This window comes from Oryctolagus cuniculus, chromosome 11 (genome assembly GCF_964237555.1).
Source record: "Oryctolagus cuniculus chromosome 11, mOryCun1.1, whole genome shotgun sequence".
Classification (NCBI taxonomy): Eukaryota; Metazoa; Chordata; class Mammalia; order Lagomorpha; family Leporidae; genus Oryctolagus; species Oryctolagus cuniculus.
The window spans coordinates 105,072,064-105,091,459 of NC_091442.1; the positions used below are offsets into that span (position 1 = coordinate 105,072,064).

Sequence of the window (19,396 nt, forward strand, 5' to 3'; positions counted from 1 at the left end):
CAGAGACTCCTCAGGGTTGAACATTGTGCTTATTCAAAAGTTTGTCTTACATGCAGACTAGCTTTCCTGTGAAAGAACATGGTGTGCTCACCACAAAGCAATCTTAACTTTGGTGATATAAAGGGTCTGAGACTGAGTGTCACTGTTGCCCATATCAATGACAATGAAACATACATAGATCACAACATGCCAGATGCCTTCTGGGAATCTTATACATACATATACTTACTAATTACATCCTCATAAAACTCTCTATTAATGGAATATTATTTCTCATCTTTATAGGAGAGATTAAATACCTGCTCAAGGTTGCCAAGCTATTATGAGGTATAAAAAGCAGAAGTAAATACTTTGTTCTAGAATTCATGCTCTTGGTGGCTATGCCCAACTGCCTGTTCAGTTAATAACGATCTCATACTTTGTTTACTCCAGATGTACGTTTTAGAGGTATAAAATGTACGAAAACAAATAGGAAAGCTGAATAATAGGAAACCTGTAAAATCTCCTGGAAGATAATTTTTTAGACTTTCATTATTAGTTTGTTTCCTATGTCAAAGCAGAATGCAGAAAAACTGTAATTCATTGGATCTCAATTGCGGCTTTTGTTGTATATTATAATGTTTAGTCAGTCATGTACTTCAATTACATGAATCATTCATTACTAATCATGAGTCAAAAGAGGAGTTTCACATTCCTTTTATCACCATCTGCATTTTTACACAAATCTTAACCAAATATTGCTGGGATGTCTTTCTATGTGGATCTTTTTTTTTAAGCATTTAAACTCAATACACACTTTCAAAGTTTAGCTTTTGTTCATGTAAGTTTTCTTATCAGTGAAATATGTTCACTCTCATTCACTGCAGTTTTTCACACTAACCTGAAATGTACACGTGCCAATGACCACAAAGTTATTGCCTCCATATGCAATTAGGTTTCCTGAATCCCCACTCTCAAAGGGGTTAAATTCCACCACGTGCACATAATCTTCACAATCCACAGTGTAAGTAGCATTTCTTGTGGCATTTTGCTTCATATTGTATGTCAAAACTTGAGCAGATGTAAAAATAAAACAGCCTTCTACTGCACAACGTCACAAAACTGTGGATTACAGCACAGACACAATTAGCAATGGTCAAAGTGTTATTCAGCAAATGAATCAAAACATGGTTCTGGCATTGCAATGCTACACACAATTCAAAAGAAACATTTAAAAGTACTTCCCAAGGGGCAAAAACTGCAGGAAAAAACAGCCAATCTAATTATTAATGGCTGAACATTTGTTCCACAATCTTCTTCTTTTAACCATACTCATCAGAGATACCCACAGAATAGTAATATCATAAAATTCTGTTTATGTAAAAGATATCCTGAGTATTTGAAAATGGAATAATTTTAATAGAAAATATATTCACAAAATTGAGACTTAACATTTATAGAGTACTATTTATTAGGTGTCATGTTAAGCATTTTACTGATACTATCATAGCCAATATGTGCACATCCTCGTTTTACAGATGAAGAAACTGAAAAGTTAACTAATTTACCAAGTGGGCAGTTAACTAATTTACCAAGCTCAAAAGCAGAGCCAGGAATTGACTTTGTTGTGTTGGGTACCAGTGCTGGAGAAGGAAACCACAGCTTCCTGCCTTGAAGATCACAACTTAGGTATGGTTTTGATCCAGCGTGAAAAGTGCTACCATATAAGCAGTTAAAAGGAGCTCCAAAATGCGTAATATAAAAACAACATTTGTAAAACCAGGCACAAAATTTTACCCAACCTTCAGGGCCTAGTGTGTGCAGTTTGCAAGTAGCATTCCCACATGAGAAATATAGATTTTTAAAATATAGATTTTAAAGGTTTTCTTCTTTTCATTACACCAAACCCAAATTCAGAGTTGTCGGGCAAACTGATGAACTCAGTAACAAAAGCATACAGCATCTGATGATTATCTACTGAGAATCAGGTGAATCCTACGTCCGGGGGGCTTATGAACCTCAACGAATAGGCAGAAGGACTGCACATTTATTCTGGGTGATTAGATATCCACGCAAGAGATTAGAGGTCAGGAAACCGGGTCCCAGCACCTCACCTATTACTCATTAAAGCAATGCCTGGGGTCACTACGTCCTTAGGGCCTCCCGCACAAGGCGGACTGCTGGCCTCTCCAGACCTACAAGGAGTGAAGGGCCAAGAGAAGTCCCGACAGTGAGCCCCCGCGCCTGGCCAGCCGAGTCCCTAGAGACTCCGCTCCCACCTCCCTGAGCCCGAGATGGGAGGCAGGAATTCCCAGGAACAGGGTGGAAGCGTAGGGAAACCAGAAGCCGCAGAGCGCTGCGCCTCAGGCTCCCACAGGGATACGCACCGGAGAGCGCCGAGAAGCCACCAAAAGCAACCTGGTCTCCGCTGCAGGCAGAGGAGGCGTGCGCCGGCTCTGCTTCCGGGTCGGAGGGCGAATGCAGCGATTGGCTCCCAGGCCCTCCCGCGAGATTTAAAATGTAACCCGTGGGCACTGCGGTAGCTGCGGGACGACTGCCGGGGGGAACCTGGACTTGGTGGGTTCTGCGCCTCCCGCGTCTGCCGGTGAACCGAGCCGGGTGAGTCCTGGTTTCGTCTATGCCTGCCTGTGGCACCTGAAGTGGTGATTCAGGCTGGGGAGGGCATTTCGGCGACAGTCGAGTGCCTGTGACCGTCTAGGTGTTTTTTGGGCAGTCGCTTCGCTCTGGAGCTTAGGTGGGTCTGGGGCGTTATCTGAAGTTCACAGCACCCACATTTTGTTTATTGTGCACCTACTAAGTGCCTGGCACGAGTGGATTATGAGCCCATTTCTATGAGGTAGGAATTACCGTTCCCTTTTTACATGTGAAGATACCTAATGCCCATCAGATTTTAAATGCGAAAGGATGTGCAGCCAACACACGGGAGGGGGAGAGAGGACTGGATCTGAACACAGCTGTGACTGGAAAATAAAGTTATTTCACCATCTCACATTGCCTCCCAGCCACAACTTCCTGTCTCACAATTTGGCTCGAGTGCATCTTGGAATCTAGCTTTTTTTTTTAAAAAAAGTGTTTATTATCTCTGCTGCCTTCTATGACTGGCTTTTTTTTTTTTTTTTTTTTTTTTTTTTTTTTTTTTAATAGCTCAGCCTGCCAATCAGAGTGCTTGCTTATTCACTGCGTTCTCACAACTGGCTGAAAGCTAAGTAAAGAGGGTGGGTATTCTTTCCTGGTTTCTGTGTGATGATGATAGCTCTACCTGGACAGCCAGGTGGAAAGCTTCTCACCTCATAGGGCAGTCTCAGAGCAGCAAGACAGCACCTCCAAGACCTCCCCCCACTGGATCATTTAAGACAATTCAAAGAACTCAGCCTATAGTGATAGTCGCAGGTCTGAGTTATTGCAGCAAAGGGCTGCAAAGCAAAGTCAGCAAAAGTAAAAGGCTAATGGGGCAAGGTGGAGGGAAGACCAGGCACAGAAGACCGAAGGTCCTCTCCTTGTAGAGTCACCGGGACACGCTGAATTCTTCTGCAGCTTGTGGTGGAGTGTTGTCTGTTAGGGAAGCTTGTTAGAGACTCAGTGCCATGATTTCCAGTGGGTGCCAAACACAGAGGAATCCTCTGTCTGGCATGTACCAAATTCCAGACTTGGGAGGAAAGCAAGTATTTGGGATAAAGTAACTTTGGTTTGAAGGATACCCAGCATTCCTACCATATTAACTCTTCTACATGGGTCTCTTAAAGCCTAGACTCAGAATTCTTACAATGACATTCTCACCACATTCTATTGGTCAAGTCAAGTCACAAGGCTGGCCCCGACTCAACGGGGTGGAAAAACAGAACCCTTTTGGGACGATATAGGAACTTTTTTTTCCTTGAGTGATCTACCATAGATACTACCTCTACTTCAAAACAAATGTTTTTAAATACAGCTTTAATTAGTTTTGTCTGTGTCTGCAATTCTAAGTTTGCAGAATTTGCATGTCTGTTTTGTGTGAATTTTCAGAATTGCAGCTTGGAGGTTGTTATTTCAAAAGATTTGGCTTAAGAAAACTAAAGAAGAGGAAAATATGATTGGGCATAAATTGTATTATTCTGTTTTTCTAAACTTAATTAAAAGCAATCTTGGTAAACATGAAGTGACCTTGGGTTCACTGCTTATTTTTCTCTATTTGTGCTTGCTACACATGTTAAACATTAATTTCCAATTAAAATAAGGCACTTCAACGTTGTATTCTTTCCTGCTTTAAAGAATGGCTGTGCTTAATCAGAAGTCTGTCTTGGATATGATTAAGGAGTTCAGAAGGAATTGGCACACTCTTTGTAACTCTGAGAGAACTACTGTGTGTGGCGCAGACTCCATGCTCTTGGCATTGCAGCTTTCCATGGCAGAGAACAACAAACAGGTTAGTAAACTATATTTAGGTTAACTGGTTTTCTTTTTTTTAAATCTAATTTTGGTTGCTGTCCATGTGAACAAACTTAAGTACATCAATTTCTTTACAGTTTGTTCTCCTATGATAATATATAATTTTCACAAATACCTCTGGATATTTGAGTTAAAATATTACACTTGGATTTGAAACAGTTTGTTTCAAAATTAAGGCCTTCATACATATAATGAACATAGGGAATGCACATAGGATGTTTGATGGGAAGTCTTGATATAAACTCGCAACTATTCTGATTATTGTTCAGAATTATTTCTGTTTAAATAAGACATCCTTTGTGTCCTAAAACAAGTTCTTGAAAATGAATTTAAGTAATGTTAATTTAATAATTTTATGTTTAGTTTCAGGCTCTGTTGACTAGATTAATTATTCATAAATCAGATTGTGTAGCAGAATCGTTTAGGAGGATTTTTTAAAAAGCTTGACTTCCAGGGTACCATCCTGGAAATTCTGATTCTCCTGATCTATACTGAGATGCTGGAAACCTCCTTTTAAAAACCTCCCCAATGTGTTGTTAGGTAGGTAGCTTGGGCCAAACTCTTGTTTGGAATGAGCCCTAGGTAAAGGACTAGAGGTGTTCAGATGAGAGAAAGATGACTGTAAGCTAAAGTGGTAAGGAAAGGCTTCTTGATTTTAGAAAGATTTGAGACGAGGGAAGAGAAGTATTTAGAGGAGGGATGAAGGAAGGGAAAGTTCAGAAGAAGGGTCCAGGGAGATCAAAATCATGGTTTGAAGTTGATAAAGATACCAACTGACCAGACAGGACTATTTTTGAAGAGTTAGAATTGGTTTTAGTGGATCTGATGGCATTCTGATGAATTAGTATAATTTCATATGTTTGTAATTTCCAGGCTTTTAGGTTTCACTCACCAGTAAAATTCCCAAGAAATATTGGAATTTGATAGATTTAGCTATTTCTCATTTTGAAAAATAAGGCCATTGAGAAAAATGGTTAATATATATATATATGTAATATTCCTTTGAAAAAGGAAGAGTATTTTAACACCTAAAACTTAGGAAGCTTATGATCTTTTTTCATTTTAAATAGTTTTATTTATTTGGAATATGTTTACTTTCACGTACTTCAGGAGGTGGGGAGAGGAAGTGGCCATTTTGGGGAGTAAAACAGAGGATGGAAGATATTCTCTCTCCCTCTCTCCCTCCCTCCCCCTCCCCCCCCATTTCTATCTTTCTTTTTCTCCCTCTTTCTCTGTAGCTCTGCCTTTCAAATAAATAAATACATCTTTAAAAACACATTTTTTTATTTGAAAGGCAGAGTTACAGAGAGTGAAGAGACAGATCTTCTAACCTCTGTTTCATTCCTGAAATGGCTGGAACGGCCAGGACTGAGCCAGGATCCAGGACCTTTATCCAGGTCTCTGACATGGATGCAGGGGCCCAAGCACTGGGGAATCATTTGCTGCCTTCCTTGGCATACCTGCAGGGAGCTGTACCAAAGTGGAGCAGCTGAGACTAAAACTGGTGCCCATAAGTGATGCCTGCACTGCAGGCAGGGTCCTTAACCCACTGAACCATAACGCCAGCCTCAAGATACTTTTTTGACTTACTGATTTGGAAAAAAAAAGTTAAACTTACAGACAAGTTATAACAGTTCACTGAATTCCTGTATAATCTTCACTTAGAATTACCAGTTATTAGCATTTTGCCATTTTCAATGTTATTTTTGAAAAAGATTTATTTATTTGAAAGGCAGAGCATCAGAAGAGATGGAGAGAAAGAGATCTTCTGTCTACTGGTTCACTCCCTAAAGGGCTACAATGACTGGGACTGGGTCAGGTCAAAGCTACTAGACTGGAATTCCATCCAGGTCTACCACATGAGTGGCAGGGTCTCTTGTACTGGGGCTGTCTTCTGTTGCTTTCTCAGGCACATTAGCTAGGAACTGTTTCAGAAGTGGAGCTGCCAGGACTTGAACCAGCACTCTAATTTGGAATGCCAGCATCGCAGGTGACAGCTTAACTTGTGCCATAATTGGCCCCTTGAATATAATATTTATTTATTTTATTTTTTGATTTTTTTATTCTTAGTTTGAATGTAATTTTTACATCATACATAAATCTGTAAGAGTAAACAAGTATACATAGGTATGTATTGTACACAAACATGTACATGTGCATATATATTGTTAGCCTGTATACTCTTGGATAGGTAGGAGCAGACATCTCGAGCCTGTATCTCTAAACACTTCAACTTTTATCTCTTACATTCATTGCTACTTTCTTATATAATCATGGTATAGTTGTTAAGTTTGAGAAATTTAGCAGTGATGTTATTCCATTATTTAATATATAGCTTGTCTTCAAATTTCACCAATTGTCTGATTATGTTCCTTATGACAGTTTTCTTCCAATCCAAAGTCTAAATTGCTGTTAAATTGGTGTCCCTATAGCCTCCTTGAACATCGTTGAACGTGGGTTAGCCTTTCTGCCCTTCATGGCTGGCATTTTCAGGGGTTCAAGTTGTTTATTTTGTAGGATGTCCCTTAAAATGAGTTTTTTTTATTGTTTCTTGTGTATGTTATATATTTTTGACAGAAACAACATGGAGAGGCTGGTGTGTGGCACGACAGATTAAAGCCCTGGCCTGAAGTGCTGGCATCCAATATGGGTGCTAATTCTAGTCCCGGCTACTCCTCTTCCAATCCAGCTCTCTGCTATAGCTTGGGAAAGCAGTAGAAAATGGCCCAAGTCCTTGGGACCCTGCACCCGTGTGGGAGACCTGGAAGAAGCTTCTGATTTTGGATCGGCTCAGTTCTGGCCATTGCAGCCATTTGAGGAGTGAACCAGGGGATGGAAGACCTCTCTGTGTCTCTACCTCTCTCTGTAACTCTGTCTTTCAAATAAATAAAAATGAATCTTAGAAAAGGGAAAAAATAACATGTAAAGTTATTACATCCCTTGATTGCATTGTATTGGGAAGAGCATGATATCATTGGTCACATTACTGATGATGTCACCTTTCACTTGGTTAAGATCAATTGATTTAAGTCTGCCATATTTCTTCAGTGTAAAAGGAACTTTATGGTGCTAGAGAGGTACAGCTCATTAAGCCAGAGCTTGCAGTGCTCATGTACTGTATCAAGAGGGCCAGTTTAAGTCCCAGCTGCTCCCTTCTGATCCAGGTCCCTGCTAATGCTCTTGGGAAAGCAGAAGAACATGGCATAAGTATTTGGGCCCCTACAACTCATGTGGGACATCTTCATGAAGTTCCTAACTTTGAATTTTGCCTGGCCCAACCCCTCTGTTGCAACCATTTGGGGAGTGAACCAGCATATAGAGTATCTCTTGCTTACTCTCTGTCACTCTTGCCCTTCAAATAAAAAAAATATTTTTCTTTAAAAAAAAAATGGACTTTTTTGTTCCTTTTTTTGTAATTACGAATTGATCTGTGTAGAGTGTTTGTGTAAGAAACTTTCGTTCACTGGTTTTAGCATTCTTACCTGAACTCTGTTATTACTGTAAGTTACATAATAGTGACTTTTGAACTATACCATGCTTTTTCCATGATTAACTGATTTTGCATTATAAAGAGCTTTTCTTTTACCTTAATTGTTACCTTAAGCCAAAGCAATTTTTTTAAAATTTATGGATTATAATCTATTATAGTTACTACTCATTTTGCTGCTTAAATTACCTCAGAATTGGTAAACAGGAGCCCCTTTCGGCTGGCAATTGACATGTATTTATTCCATTTTGATTAGTTCTTACATTGTGACATAAGATATTCCAGGCTCATTTTGTTCTTTTTCTGCCCCAGTCCTAGAACTAGACATTTTTTCCAAAGAGCCTTGGTTTCTTTTAATGGGGAATGTATTTAGAAACCAGGATATCTTAGTGTAGTCATTATCACCGTGACTACTTTGATGCCTTTAGAGTGGCTGGAACAAGGACTTACATTTTTCAGAAGATTTTATCTATACCTATAATTCCAATGCAGCATCATTGCGTTTTTCTTATTTTCCTTCATTCAGTTATCACATTTCTCTTTTCCATGGAAGCAATGCCTTTGATAGCATCTGATTTAGTGTTTATTCAGTCAACTCAGAATGTATTAATAAGTTGCCAGGGGCAGGAACAGATTCCATTCAGTGAAGATGGTAGTTCAAGTCCCTAATTTGCAGGATTGTGGGAAAATGAGTGAAAGGCACACCTTGTCTCTCAGTGTCATTAGTCATTCAAGGGATAGTTAGGGATTCACTTGAAATGGCTTTCATCAAGGACCAGCATCTCTCCGAAGAATGTCTTTTGGGCTTTGATGGTATCATGTGAAAGAATATGGGGGGCTGGCGCTGTGGTGCAGTGGGTTAAAGCCCCAGCCTGCAGTGCTGGCATCCCATATGGGCACCAGTTCTAGTCCCGGCTGCCCCTCTTCTGATTCAGCTCTCTGCTAGTGGCCTGGGAAAGCAGTGGAAGATGCCCCAAGTCCTTGGGCCCCTGTACCCACGTGGGAGACCCAGAGGAAGCTCCTGGCTCCTGGCTTCGGATCAGTGCAGCTCCAGCTGTTGTGGTCATTTGGGGAGTGAACCAGCGGAAAGGAAGATCTCTCTCTCTGACTCTACCTCTCTGTAACTCTTTCAAATAAATAAAATAATTCTTTTTTAAAAAAGAAAGAGTATGGAAGCTATTGATCAGAGAATGGCATGATGAAGTTGTAGTTTAGGAATATAGATATGTGACTCCTGAGAGAAGAATCTAGAGAAAAGGAGATCAATGAAGAGGCTGTGGCAGATACAGGTGTGAGATTATATTGGGATAAATGGAAAGGAAAGAATGGGTCTGAAAAACATGTCAAGAAGTAGACTAGTTGACTGATGGTATACAGTAAACAGAGGTAGGAATGATGTTCTAGATCATTTGAATGAAGAATAGTTTTGCCATTACCACCAAAATAAATAAGGAAAGGAAACTGGTTTTTATTATTTAGTTTCTTAGGTTGCAGTAGTGGTAGTGAAGGGGACCGGGCCAGGAGATTTACTTTGAAACAGCGATAGAATTCCAGTAGAAATGTTTGTGTTCTCTACCACCTTCGTCTTTCCTTAGTAACACGTTCTAGTATGTGACAGTCTTTAGCAGGAATTGTATCTTTATCTTTTTTCTTCCATTATTCCATTCAATGTCAACTTCCCAAATCAGTGGTAAGAATTTGGTCTTGTGCCAAAGCTGTGATGTTGGTATCCTATATGAGCACCAGTTTGAGTCCCAGCTGTTCCGCTTACTATCCAGCTCCCTGCTAATGTGGGAAAGCAGTGGAAGATGGCCCAAGTACTTGGGCCCCCACTAACCACATGGGAAATCCAGAGGAAGTTCCTGGCTCCTGGCTATGGTTTGACCCCTTGCTGGCCATTGTGGTCATTTGAAAGTAAACCAGGGGTTGGAAGATCTCTCTCTCTCTCTGTCTCTCTGTCTCTCTGTCTCTCTGTCTCTCCTCTCTGCCTTTAAAATAAATAAATCTTTTTTTTTTTTTAAAGAATTTGAAAACAAATTGTAAGATGTGTGTGTTTACTCATAAGAATTGAGAGAAGATCTTGAATTACCTAAAAATAGTAGTATTTGGTTGGGGCAGGCTTTGTGGTATAGTGGGTGCTGGTTCGAGTCCTGGCTACTTCACTCCTGATCCAGCTCCCTGCTAATGACCTGGGAAAAGCAGTGGAACATGTTCCAAGTGTTTAGGCCCCTTCTACCCTGTGGAAGACCTGGAAAAACTTCTGGCTTCAACCTGGTCCTGACCCAGCCTTTGTGGCCATCTTGGGAGTGAACCAGCAGATGAAACATCTTTCTCTCTCTCTCTCTCTCTCTCTCTCTCTCTCCCTCTCTATTTGTAACTCTGGCTTTCAAAAAAATGAGTCAATGTTAAAAAAATAGTAATAATTGTCTCTAAATTAAGAACTAAAGGAAATTTTATGAAAAGTTAGAGGAGATGGGTTCTTTGTCTTCAAATTCTAAATCATGAAATGATTCCTAATTAGTTTCAAGTATAAATGAATTATGTTATGAAAGTTGATTTTTGCCTATTTTTGAAACTTGGAATCTGGTCTACAAAGGAAATAATAACACAAGTGATGATTAGGTTCGCAGACAGTCCTACAAAAGTCTGTATTAAATCATAAAGTATGTGAAATAGTGTATGTTTGTAATGAGAAAGTAATGGAAATGATGCTGTCACTATACTAATTTAACAGAATATTTGAAATCACTAAAGGTATTTTTTAAATGGTGAGCTAATGTTTGAGTAAAAGCAGGTTTGTTTAGCAGAAGATGAGTGGGTATATATTTGTAGGGATTTTGAATTTCCTAAAGTGGAAATTCCTTTTCTGTTCAAAAAATGTGAAAATATTTATCAAAAGTAGGTGTAAGAAGTCAGTTTCAAAAAGAGTTGGTATGCACTCCACACTCTCTCAACCTCCCCATTTCCTGCTCCTCAGATGAAACTTCTCTTAAGTCATAGTTGATTGTTTTAGTATTTACTTACATTCATTAATCAAGTGTTTATTGGATGATTACTTTGACATACACTTGATTCTGTGTACTATGAATATAGTCATGGATGAAACACATGAAATCCTGGCTTTTTCATTCATGCAGCCCTGTATCCACCACAATATACAATCTTCTTACCCTTCCTTCTCTTCCACCTTCCAAGTATGATTATACTGTCATTCTTGTTGGACCAACTTTCAGAGTGAATGTTATGTGACTACTTAATGTTATTGGTAGTTTTCTTTCTTTTTTTAGTTGCTTCCCCCCTTCAGTTAGTAATTGTTTTGTGTGCTTAGACTCTTTGTAGTTTTAACTAATTACCTCCAAAATCTCTCCCAGTTTTATAAATCTCCTCTCAATACTTTCAAACACATTTAACTATTCTATCTTTAATATTTTTGAAAAGATCTTTTACTATTGTAACTTGCTTCAAATTTGGATTAATTTCTATGCTTGTTTCTATCTTTAGGCATCCTCCTGTCTGTCTTCGTGTTTACCTTTCTCACAACAACACGATATCCTTTCTATGTTGTGCTCTGGTTACTGGCGTCTATATTTTCCTTTTTCTTGATTTGCGTTCTTGTTTTGGTGGAGCCCATTCTCTAGTATCTTCCTGAGAAAGAAGTAGGGTTTTTTTTTTTTTTTTTTTTTTTTTTTTTTTTTTTTTGATGGTATTGTTTTGTTCTGCTTTTGTTTCTATTTTTTTTTTTTTTTTTAAGAATTATTTACAGACTTGAAGGTCAGAGTTACAGAGAGAAGGGGAGAGAGAAAAAGTGAGAGCACTTCCATTCACTGGTTCACTCCCCAGATGGCCACAGCAGCCAAAGCTGGGCCAAGCCAAAGCCAGGAGTTTCTTTCAGGTCTCCTATGTGGGTGGCAGGAGCCCAATTCTTGGGCCATGTTTTACTGCTTTCCTGGACCATTAGCAGGAAGCTGAATCAGAAGTGGAACAGCCAGAACTCAAACCAGTCCCCATATGGGATGCCAGTGTCAATGCCAGTCCCAATCAGGCTTTTTAATATAGAAAAATGTATCCTTTTGTTCTTAGAAATTTTCTTGGCATTTATAAAATATATCTTTTTTTTTTTTTTTTTTTTTTTTGACAGGCAGAGTGGACAGTGAGAGAGAGAGACAGAGAGAAAGGTCTTCCTTTGCTGTTGGTTACCCTCCAATGGCCGCCGCGGCTGGCGCACTGCGGCCGGAGCACCGCGCTGATCCGATGGCAGGAGCCAGGTACTTATCCTGGTCTCCCATGGGGTGCAGGGCCCAAGGACTTGGGCCATCCTCCACTGCACTGCCTGGCCACAGCAGAGAGCTGGCCTGGAAGAGGGGCAACCGGGGTAGAATCCGGCGCCCTGACCGGGACTAGAACCCGGTGTGCCGGCGCTGCAAGGCGGAGGATTAGCCTAGTGAGCCGCGGCGCCGGCTATAAAATATATCTTTAATTTTCTGTTTCTGGAATTCTATTAATTAAATGTTGAGCTACCTTTTATTGAAAGGCCTAATTTTCTAATTTTCATTTCCTTCTACTTTTTATCTTTTTGTTCTACTTTTAAATTCCACTTTTTAACTCCTCAAAAAAATGTTTTTAAAGATTTATTTATCTACTTGAGAGGCAGAGATACAGATACAGAGAGGTCTGCCATTCACTGGTTCACTCCACAAATGGCCGCAATGGCTTGAGAAGGGTCCTTCTGAAGCCAAGAGCTTCTTCCAGGTCTCCCATGTGGGTGCAAGGGCCCTATTGCTTTTCCAGGTCACCAGCAGGGAGCTGGATTGGAAGTACAGCAGCTGGGACTTGAACCGGTGCCTGTATAGTATACTGGTGCTGTAGGCAGATGCTAAATGTACTACAACACAGTGCGGGGCCTCCTCCAATTTTTTTTTTTTTCAAAGACAATTTTTTATTTATCTCAAAGGCAGAGAAAGAGAAGGAGAGAGGGAGAAAAGAGAGAGAGGCAAGAGACAGATCTCCTCTCTGCTGCTTCACTCCCCAGATGCCTGCAACAGGTGGGGCTTGGGCCAGGCTGAAGCCAGGAGCCTGGAACCCAATCTGGATCTCCTAAATGAGTGGCAGGGACTCAGGTACTGAGTACTGCTGGTTGTGCATTAGCAGAAAGCTGAAATCAGAAGTGAACCCAGATTTGAACCCAGGCATGCTGATGGGGTATTTGGGTGCTCCAACCAGTTTGTTAACTGCTGTACAATATGCTCACTCTTTTTTGTTTATTGTTTCTTTTTTATAACAATTATTGTTGAATGACATTTACTCTTTTTGTTCCATAATCAGTATTAGAAATAATGGTTATATCCATTCCAAGGATAAGTTCTTTAAATTTTTTAAAAGAAATGTATTAATATATTAGATTTTCAGGGTCACTGCAAATGATAACACAAATCTCATGTTAACATATTAATACAAAGAAACAGATTCAATACAGTTTATAGATGCAATTCTCCCCCGTCCTCAAAGAAACCTTTTACTTATGGAATGCAAACTTTATGCATTTCATAAGTACAACTTTAGGGATATAGTGATTCTTCCCACCATACACACCTTCCCATCACTCTCCCACCTCTCTTCCTCCCTCTCCCATTCCCAGTCCCATTTTCTACTAAGATCCATTTTTGATGAACTTTATACACAGAAGACCAACTCTATACTAAGTAAAGAGTTCAACAATTTCCACGGAAGAACAAAACAAAACAAAAAACTGTTCCTGGGCCATCGAGACAAGGGCTGTTCAAGTCATTGCTTTTCAAAGTGTCAATTTCACTTCTACAGATTGCCTTTTAGGTGCTCTTATTGGTTATCACAGGTCAGGGAGAACATGTGGCATTTGTCCCTTTGGGACTGGCTTATTATACTAAGTATGGTGTTTTCCAAATTCATCCATTTTTTTTGTAAATGACTGGATTTCATTTTTTTTTTACTGCTGTGTAGTATTCTATACTGTACATTTCCCATAATTTCTTTATCCAGTCTTTGGTTGATTCCATGTCTTAGCTATTGTGAATTGAGCTGTAATAAACATGGAGGTGCATTTAGCTCTTTTGTTTACTGATTTCATTTCCCATGGGTAAATTCACAAGAGTGGGATGACTGGGTCATATGGTAGGTCTATATTCAGATTTTTGAGGTATCTCCATACTGTCTTCCATAGTGGCTTTACCAGTTTGCATTCCCACCAACAGTGGCTTAGGTTACCTTTTTCCCCATATCCTCTCCAGCATTTGTTATTTGTTGATTTCTGTATGAGAGCCATTCTAATTGGGGTGAGGTGAAACCTCATTGTGATTTTGATATGCATTTCACTTACAGCTAGTGGTGCTGAACATTTTTTCATGTGTCTGTTGACCATTTGGATTTCCTCTTTTGAAAAATGTCTGAGCCGGCGCCGCGGCTCACTAGGCTAATCCTCCGCCTTGTGGCGCTGGCACACCGGGTTCTAGTCCCTGTCGGGGAGCCGGATTCTGTCCCGGTTGCCCCTCTTCCAGGTCAGCTCTCTGCTGTGGCCAGGCAGTGCAGTGGAGGATGGCCCAAGTCCTTGGGCCCTGCACCCCATGGGAGACCAGGATAAGTACCTGGCTCCTGCCATCGGATCAGTGTGGTGCGCTGGCCATATCGCGCTGGCCGCGGCGGCCATTGGAGGGTATCCAACAGCAAAGGAAGACCTTTCTCTCTGTCTCTCTCTCTCACTGTCCACTCTGCCTGTCAAAAAAAAAAGAAGAAAAAGAAAAATGTCTGTTTAAGTCATTGACCCATCTTTTAACTGGGTTATTTGTTTTGTTGTTGTGGAGTTTCTTGATCTCTTTGTAGATTCTGGTTATTAATCTTTTATCAGGTGCATAGTTTGCAAATAATTTCTCCCATTCTGTCAGTTGCCTCTTCACTTTCCTGACTGTTTCTGTGTGCAGCACATCCTTTAGCATCTTCTGCAGGGCTGGATGGGTTTTGACAAATTCAGTTTCTGTTCGTCATGGAAGGTCTTCATTTCACTTTAATTCATAAATGAGACATTTGCAGGATATAGAGTTTTGGGTTGACAATTTTTTTCTCTTAAGACTTATAGTGTATCTTATTCTCTCCTAGCCTATAGGGTTTCAAATGAGATATCCTCTGTGGTTCTAATTGGAGACCTTCTGAAAGTAATCTGGTGTTTCTCTCGTGACATTTTAGAATACTTTCTTTGTTTTACTGTGGAAAGTTTGATCACAATTTGCCATGGTGAAGATCTTTTCTGGTCATGTGTATTATGTGTATTAGGAGTTCTATGTGCCTTTTTTTTTTTTTTTTTTTTTTGACAGGCAGAGTGAACAGTGGGAGAGAGAGACAGAGAGAAAGGTCTTCCTTTTACCGTTGGTTCACCTTCCAATGGTCGCTGCGGCCAGTGCACTGTGCTAATCCAAAGCCAGGAGCCAGGTGCTTCTCCTGGTCTCCCATGTGGGTGCAGGTGCCATCCTCCACTGCACTCCCGGGCCACAGCAGAGAGCTGGACTGGAACAGGGGCAACTGGGACAGAATCCGGCGCCCCAACTGGGACTAGAACCCTGTGTGCTGGCGTTGTAGGTGGAGGATTAGCCTATTGAGCCGTGGCGCTGGCTTTCTATGTGCTTTTTGTACTTGGATGTCTCTTTCTCCAAACTAGGGTAGTTTTCTGTTAATATTTTGCTAAAAAGGCCTTCTAATCCTTTTTCTCTTTCCACAGTTTCAGGAACTCCTAGAACCCATATGTTGGGTCATTTGATAGTATCCTGTAGATTCGCAACAGTGACTTTTAGTTTTCTAATATCATCTTGTTTTTTGTCTGACTGTATAATTTCCTGTGATTTGTCTTCTAAGTTGGATGTTCTTTCTTTTTCTTCATTGATTCTGTTGTTAATGCTTTCCATTGCATTTTTATTTGTTCTATTGAATTCTTCATTTCCAAGATTTCATTTTGCTTTCTCTTTAAGATTTCAGTTTCGTGGGAGAAATTTTATGTCATGTACAGATTTCATTTGCATCTGATTACTTCTAAGTAATCCTATGATCAGTTTTTTGAATTCCACTCTTGGCATTTCTTCAAATCTTCATCTTCACAATCTGATTTTGAAGTGTTGTATTCTTTTTGAGGCATCATATTGTGTTCCTTAGTCTTGTTTTTTGAATTAGTGCCTTTATTATTTGGCATTTGTGGAGATAGCCTTTGTTTCTTTTTTTGTTTTTCTTTCTGTGGTGGCTTTTATCTTTGGACTATAATCTGTATGTATAATCTGTCTGCTTTCGGGGAATACCTAGAGGCATGTGGTGGGTGTGGCCAGTGCTCCAAGATGAAGGGAGTGTTAAGGTGAACACCTAGGTTGGGTGTTGTAAATTTTTTTTTTTTTTTTTTTTTTTTTTTTTTAAGCAGAGGGGAGGTTTGTTCTGTGTGGGCTTAGACTCAGCTCACCTCCTTTCTTCAGATGACATCAGTGCCTGTGAGCTAGCCCCAGTGGGTATAATTTCGTCTGTACTTCCACAAGGACCACACAAAGAATTTGTGCATTCTTCAGTGTAAGCAGACTCCCCAGCAATGCTCCTCACCAGGGAACCAGGGAGCCCTGAGCACGTAGATCCTCCCCCAGTGACTGCTTAAAGTCCCAGCCATACCCTGAGCCTTCCCAGAAGCCTCAGTGTTTTCACAGTCCTAGCACACAAGCCTCTCACAGTCATGAGCACCCAGCCCCCGTCAGTTCTCCCCACCAGATTCAGGGGTCGCGCTTTGCTGGTTGCTGGGTGTGGACATGAGCTGGTGTTGCTGTTATGTATGACCTAAATGGCACCGTTCTCTACCAGCCAGTTACAGGGTGCCATTGCTGGATGATTGTGGAGAGGGAAATGTGCCGTCCCTCCTTTTTTCTCTAGTTTGGCAGGTATACTATTCCCCATCAGGCTTCAAGTGGGATTCCTTCCAGGCATTTCCTACAGCTTTATCGCCAGTGGCATGGACTGTTGCAGTCTGGTCTTACCTCACTCTCAAAAGCAGGTAAGGAGGCTCTCAGCTGCTGGGGTCTTGATTTGTGTGTGTCCACACCCTCCATGTAGGTCTGCTATGTCCCTCTAATTGTGTGGAGTTTCCTCTGCCATTTTCTTCATAACTCTTCCCTGAGACTGCACTCTCTCCCTATTCTGCCATCTTATTCCAGTACTCTCTAGGGGCTAGCACTGTGGTGCAGTGGGTTAACACCCTGGCCTGAAGTGTCAGCATCCCATATGGGCGCTGGTTTGAGACCTCGCTGCTCTGCTTCCGATCCAGCTCTCTGCTATGGCCTGGGAAAGCAGTAGAAGATGGCCCAAATCCTTGGGCCCCTGCACCTGTGGAGGAGACCCAGAAGAGGCTCCTGTTTCCTGGCTTCAGATAGGTGCAGCTCTTACCATTACAGACAATTGGGGAGTGAACCATAGGATAGAAGATCTTTCTCTCTCTCTGCTCCTCCTCTCTCTCTGTGTAACTCTTACTTTCAAATAAAGAAATCTTTTTTAAAAAATCAATACTCTTTTTTAAATTAGAAAAATTTATATAAAGAGAACAGATTTCTTGTATTTCATATGTACAATTTTAAGCCCATAATGCTATTTCCCACCCCCTCTCCCTTTGCCTTGCCTGCCTGCCTTTTTTTTTTTCTTTTAACAAAAACATATTTTCAGTTTACTTTATAGTCACAGGCTGAATTCTCCACAAAATAAAGAATTCAACAAATGAAAAATAGACCACTGTTCCACAGGAGTATAGACAAGGGCTATAGACAATAATTAAACATTTTTAAAAGATTTCTTTATTTGAAAAGTGTAGATACAGAGAGAGAGAGAGGAAAGTTCACTTTTTTTAAAAACATTTATTTAATAAATATAAATTTCCAAAGTACAACGTTTGGATTATAGCGGCTTTTTCCCCCATAACCTCCCTCCCACCTGCAACCATCCCATCTCCCATCTCCTACTCCCTCTCCCATTCTATTCTTCATCAAGATTGATTTTCAATTATCTTTATATACAGAAGATTTACTTAGTATTTACTAAGTAAAGATTTCATCAGTTTGCACCCACATAGACACACAAAGTATAGAGTATTTTAGTAGTAGTTTTACCATTAATTCACATAGTTCAACACATTAAGCCCAGAGATCCTACATGGGGAGTAAGTGCACAATGACTCCTGTAGTTGATTTAACAATTGACACTCTTATTTATGATGTCAGTAATCACCCAAGGCTCCTGTCATGAGCTGCCAAGGCTATGGAAGCCTCTTGAGTTTACCAACTCCGTTCTTATTTAGACAAGGCCATAGTCAAAGTGGAAGTTCTCTCCTCCCTACAGAGAAAGGTACCTCCTTCTTCGATGGCCTGTTCTTTCCACTGGGATCTCACTCACAGAGATCTTTCATTTAGGTTTGGTGGTGTTTTTTTTTTTTTGCCACAGTGTCTTGGCTTTCCAAGCCTGAAATACTCTCGTGGGCTTTTTAGCCTTATCTAATGCCTTAAGGGCTGATTCTGAGACCAGAGTGCTGTTTAGGACATCTGCCATTCTGAGTCCTCTCTGCATCTCACTTCCTATGTTGGATCGTTCTCTCCTATTTAATTCTATCACTTAATATTAGTAGACGCTAGTCTTGTTTATGTGATCCCTTTGACACTTAATCCTATCATTATGATCGTTTATGAACTGAAATTGATCCCTTTGACTAGTGAAATGGCATTGGTACATGCCACCTTGATGTGATTGAATTGGAATCCCCTGGCGCATTTCTAACTCTACCATTAGGGGAAGTCCGAGTGAACATGTGCCAAACTACATCTCTTCCCTCTCTTATTCCCAATCTTATATTTAACAGGGATCACTTTTCAGTTAATTTTAAACACCTGAGAATAATTGTGTGTTAATTAAAGAGTTCAACCAATGTTGTTGGTTTTTTTTTTTTTTTTTTTTTTTTGACAGGCAGAGTGGACAGTGAAGAGAGAAACAGAGAGAAAGGTCTTCCTTTGCCATTGGTTCACCCATGGGGTGCAGGGCCCAAGCACTTGGGCCATCCTCCACTGCACTCCTGGGCCACAGCAGAGAGCTGGCCTGGAAGAGGCAACCAATGGTATTAAGTACAACAAAAAAATACTAAAAGAAATAAAGTAGTAAGTTGTTCCTCGACAGTCAGGACAAGGGCTGATCAAGTCATTGTTTCTCACAGATTTCCTTTTAGGTGCTCAGTTGTCACCAATCAGGGAGAACAATCAGGGAGTCCCTCTGGGACTCGCTTATTTCACTCAGCATGATGTTTTTCTGATTCCTCCATTTTGTTGTAAATGACTGCATTTCTTTTTTTTTCACTGCTGTATAGTATGCTATAGAGTACATATCCTGTGGTTTCTTTTTTCCAGTCTTCTGTTGATAGGCATTTAGGTTGATTCTATGCCTTAGCTATTGTGAATTGAGCTG

General features: G+C 40.4%; 2 protein-coding genes across 8 annotated transcripts in view; one reads left to right on the top strand and one right to left on the bottom strand.

The window, feature by feature from the left end:
• Positions 1-2,475, bottom strand: part of NUP37 (nucleoporin 37) — a 42,585-nt gene extending 40,110 nt beyond the window's left edge. The window contains exons 1-2 of the mRNA XM_051845824.2: positions 2,367-2,475; positions 881-1,101 (exon numbers count right to left, since the gene is read on the bottom strand). Coding sequence (XP_051701784.1) covers positions 881-1,036 — 156 coding nt within the window. The 5' untranslated portion in view covers positions 1,037-1,101; positions 2,367-2,475. The remainder of the gene's footprint in view (positions 1-880; positions 1,102-2,366) is intronic.
• PARPBP (PARP1 binding protein) overlaps positions 1,530-19,396 on the top strand; it is a 91,671-nt gene continuing 73,804 nt past the window's right edge. For 2 of the 7 annotated variants that reach the window (XR_011380230.1, XM_002711227.5), the window contains exons 1-2: positions 2,486-2,598; positions 4,252-4,405. Coding sequence is in view for 6 of the 7 variants with exons in the window: in XM_002711227.5 (XP_002711273.2) it covers positions 4,253-4,405 (153 nt within the window). In the remaining variant the exon portion in view is untranslated. Of the gene's footprint in view, positions 1,669-2,485; positions 2,837-3,144; positions 3,216-4,251; positions 4,406-19,396 lie in introns of those variants that run through there. The other 5 variants (XM_070052776.1, XM_008256982.4, XM_070052777.1 and 2 more) reach the window with 5 other exon arrangements.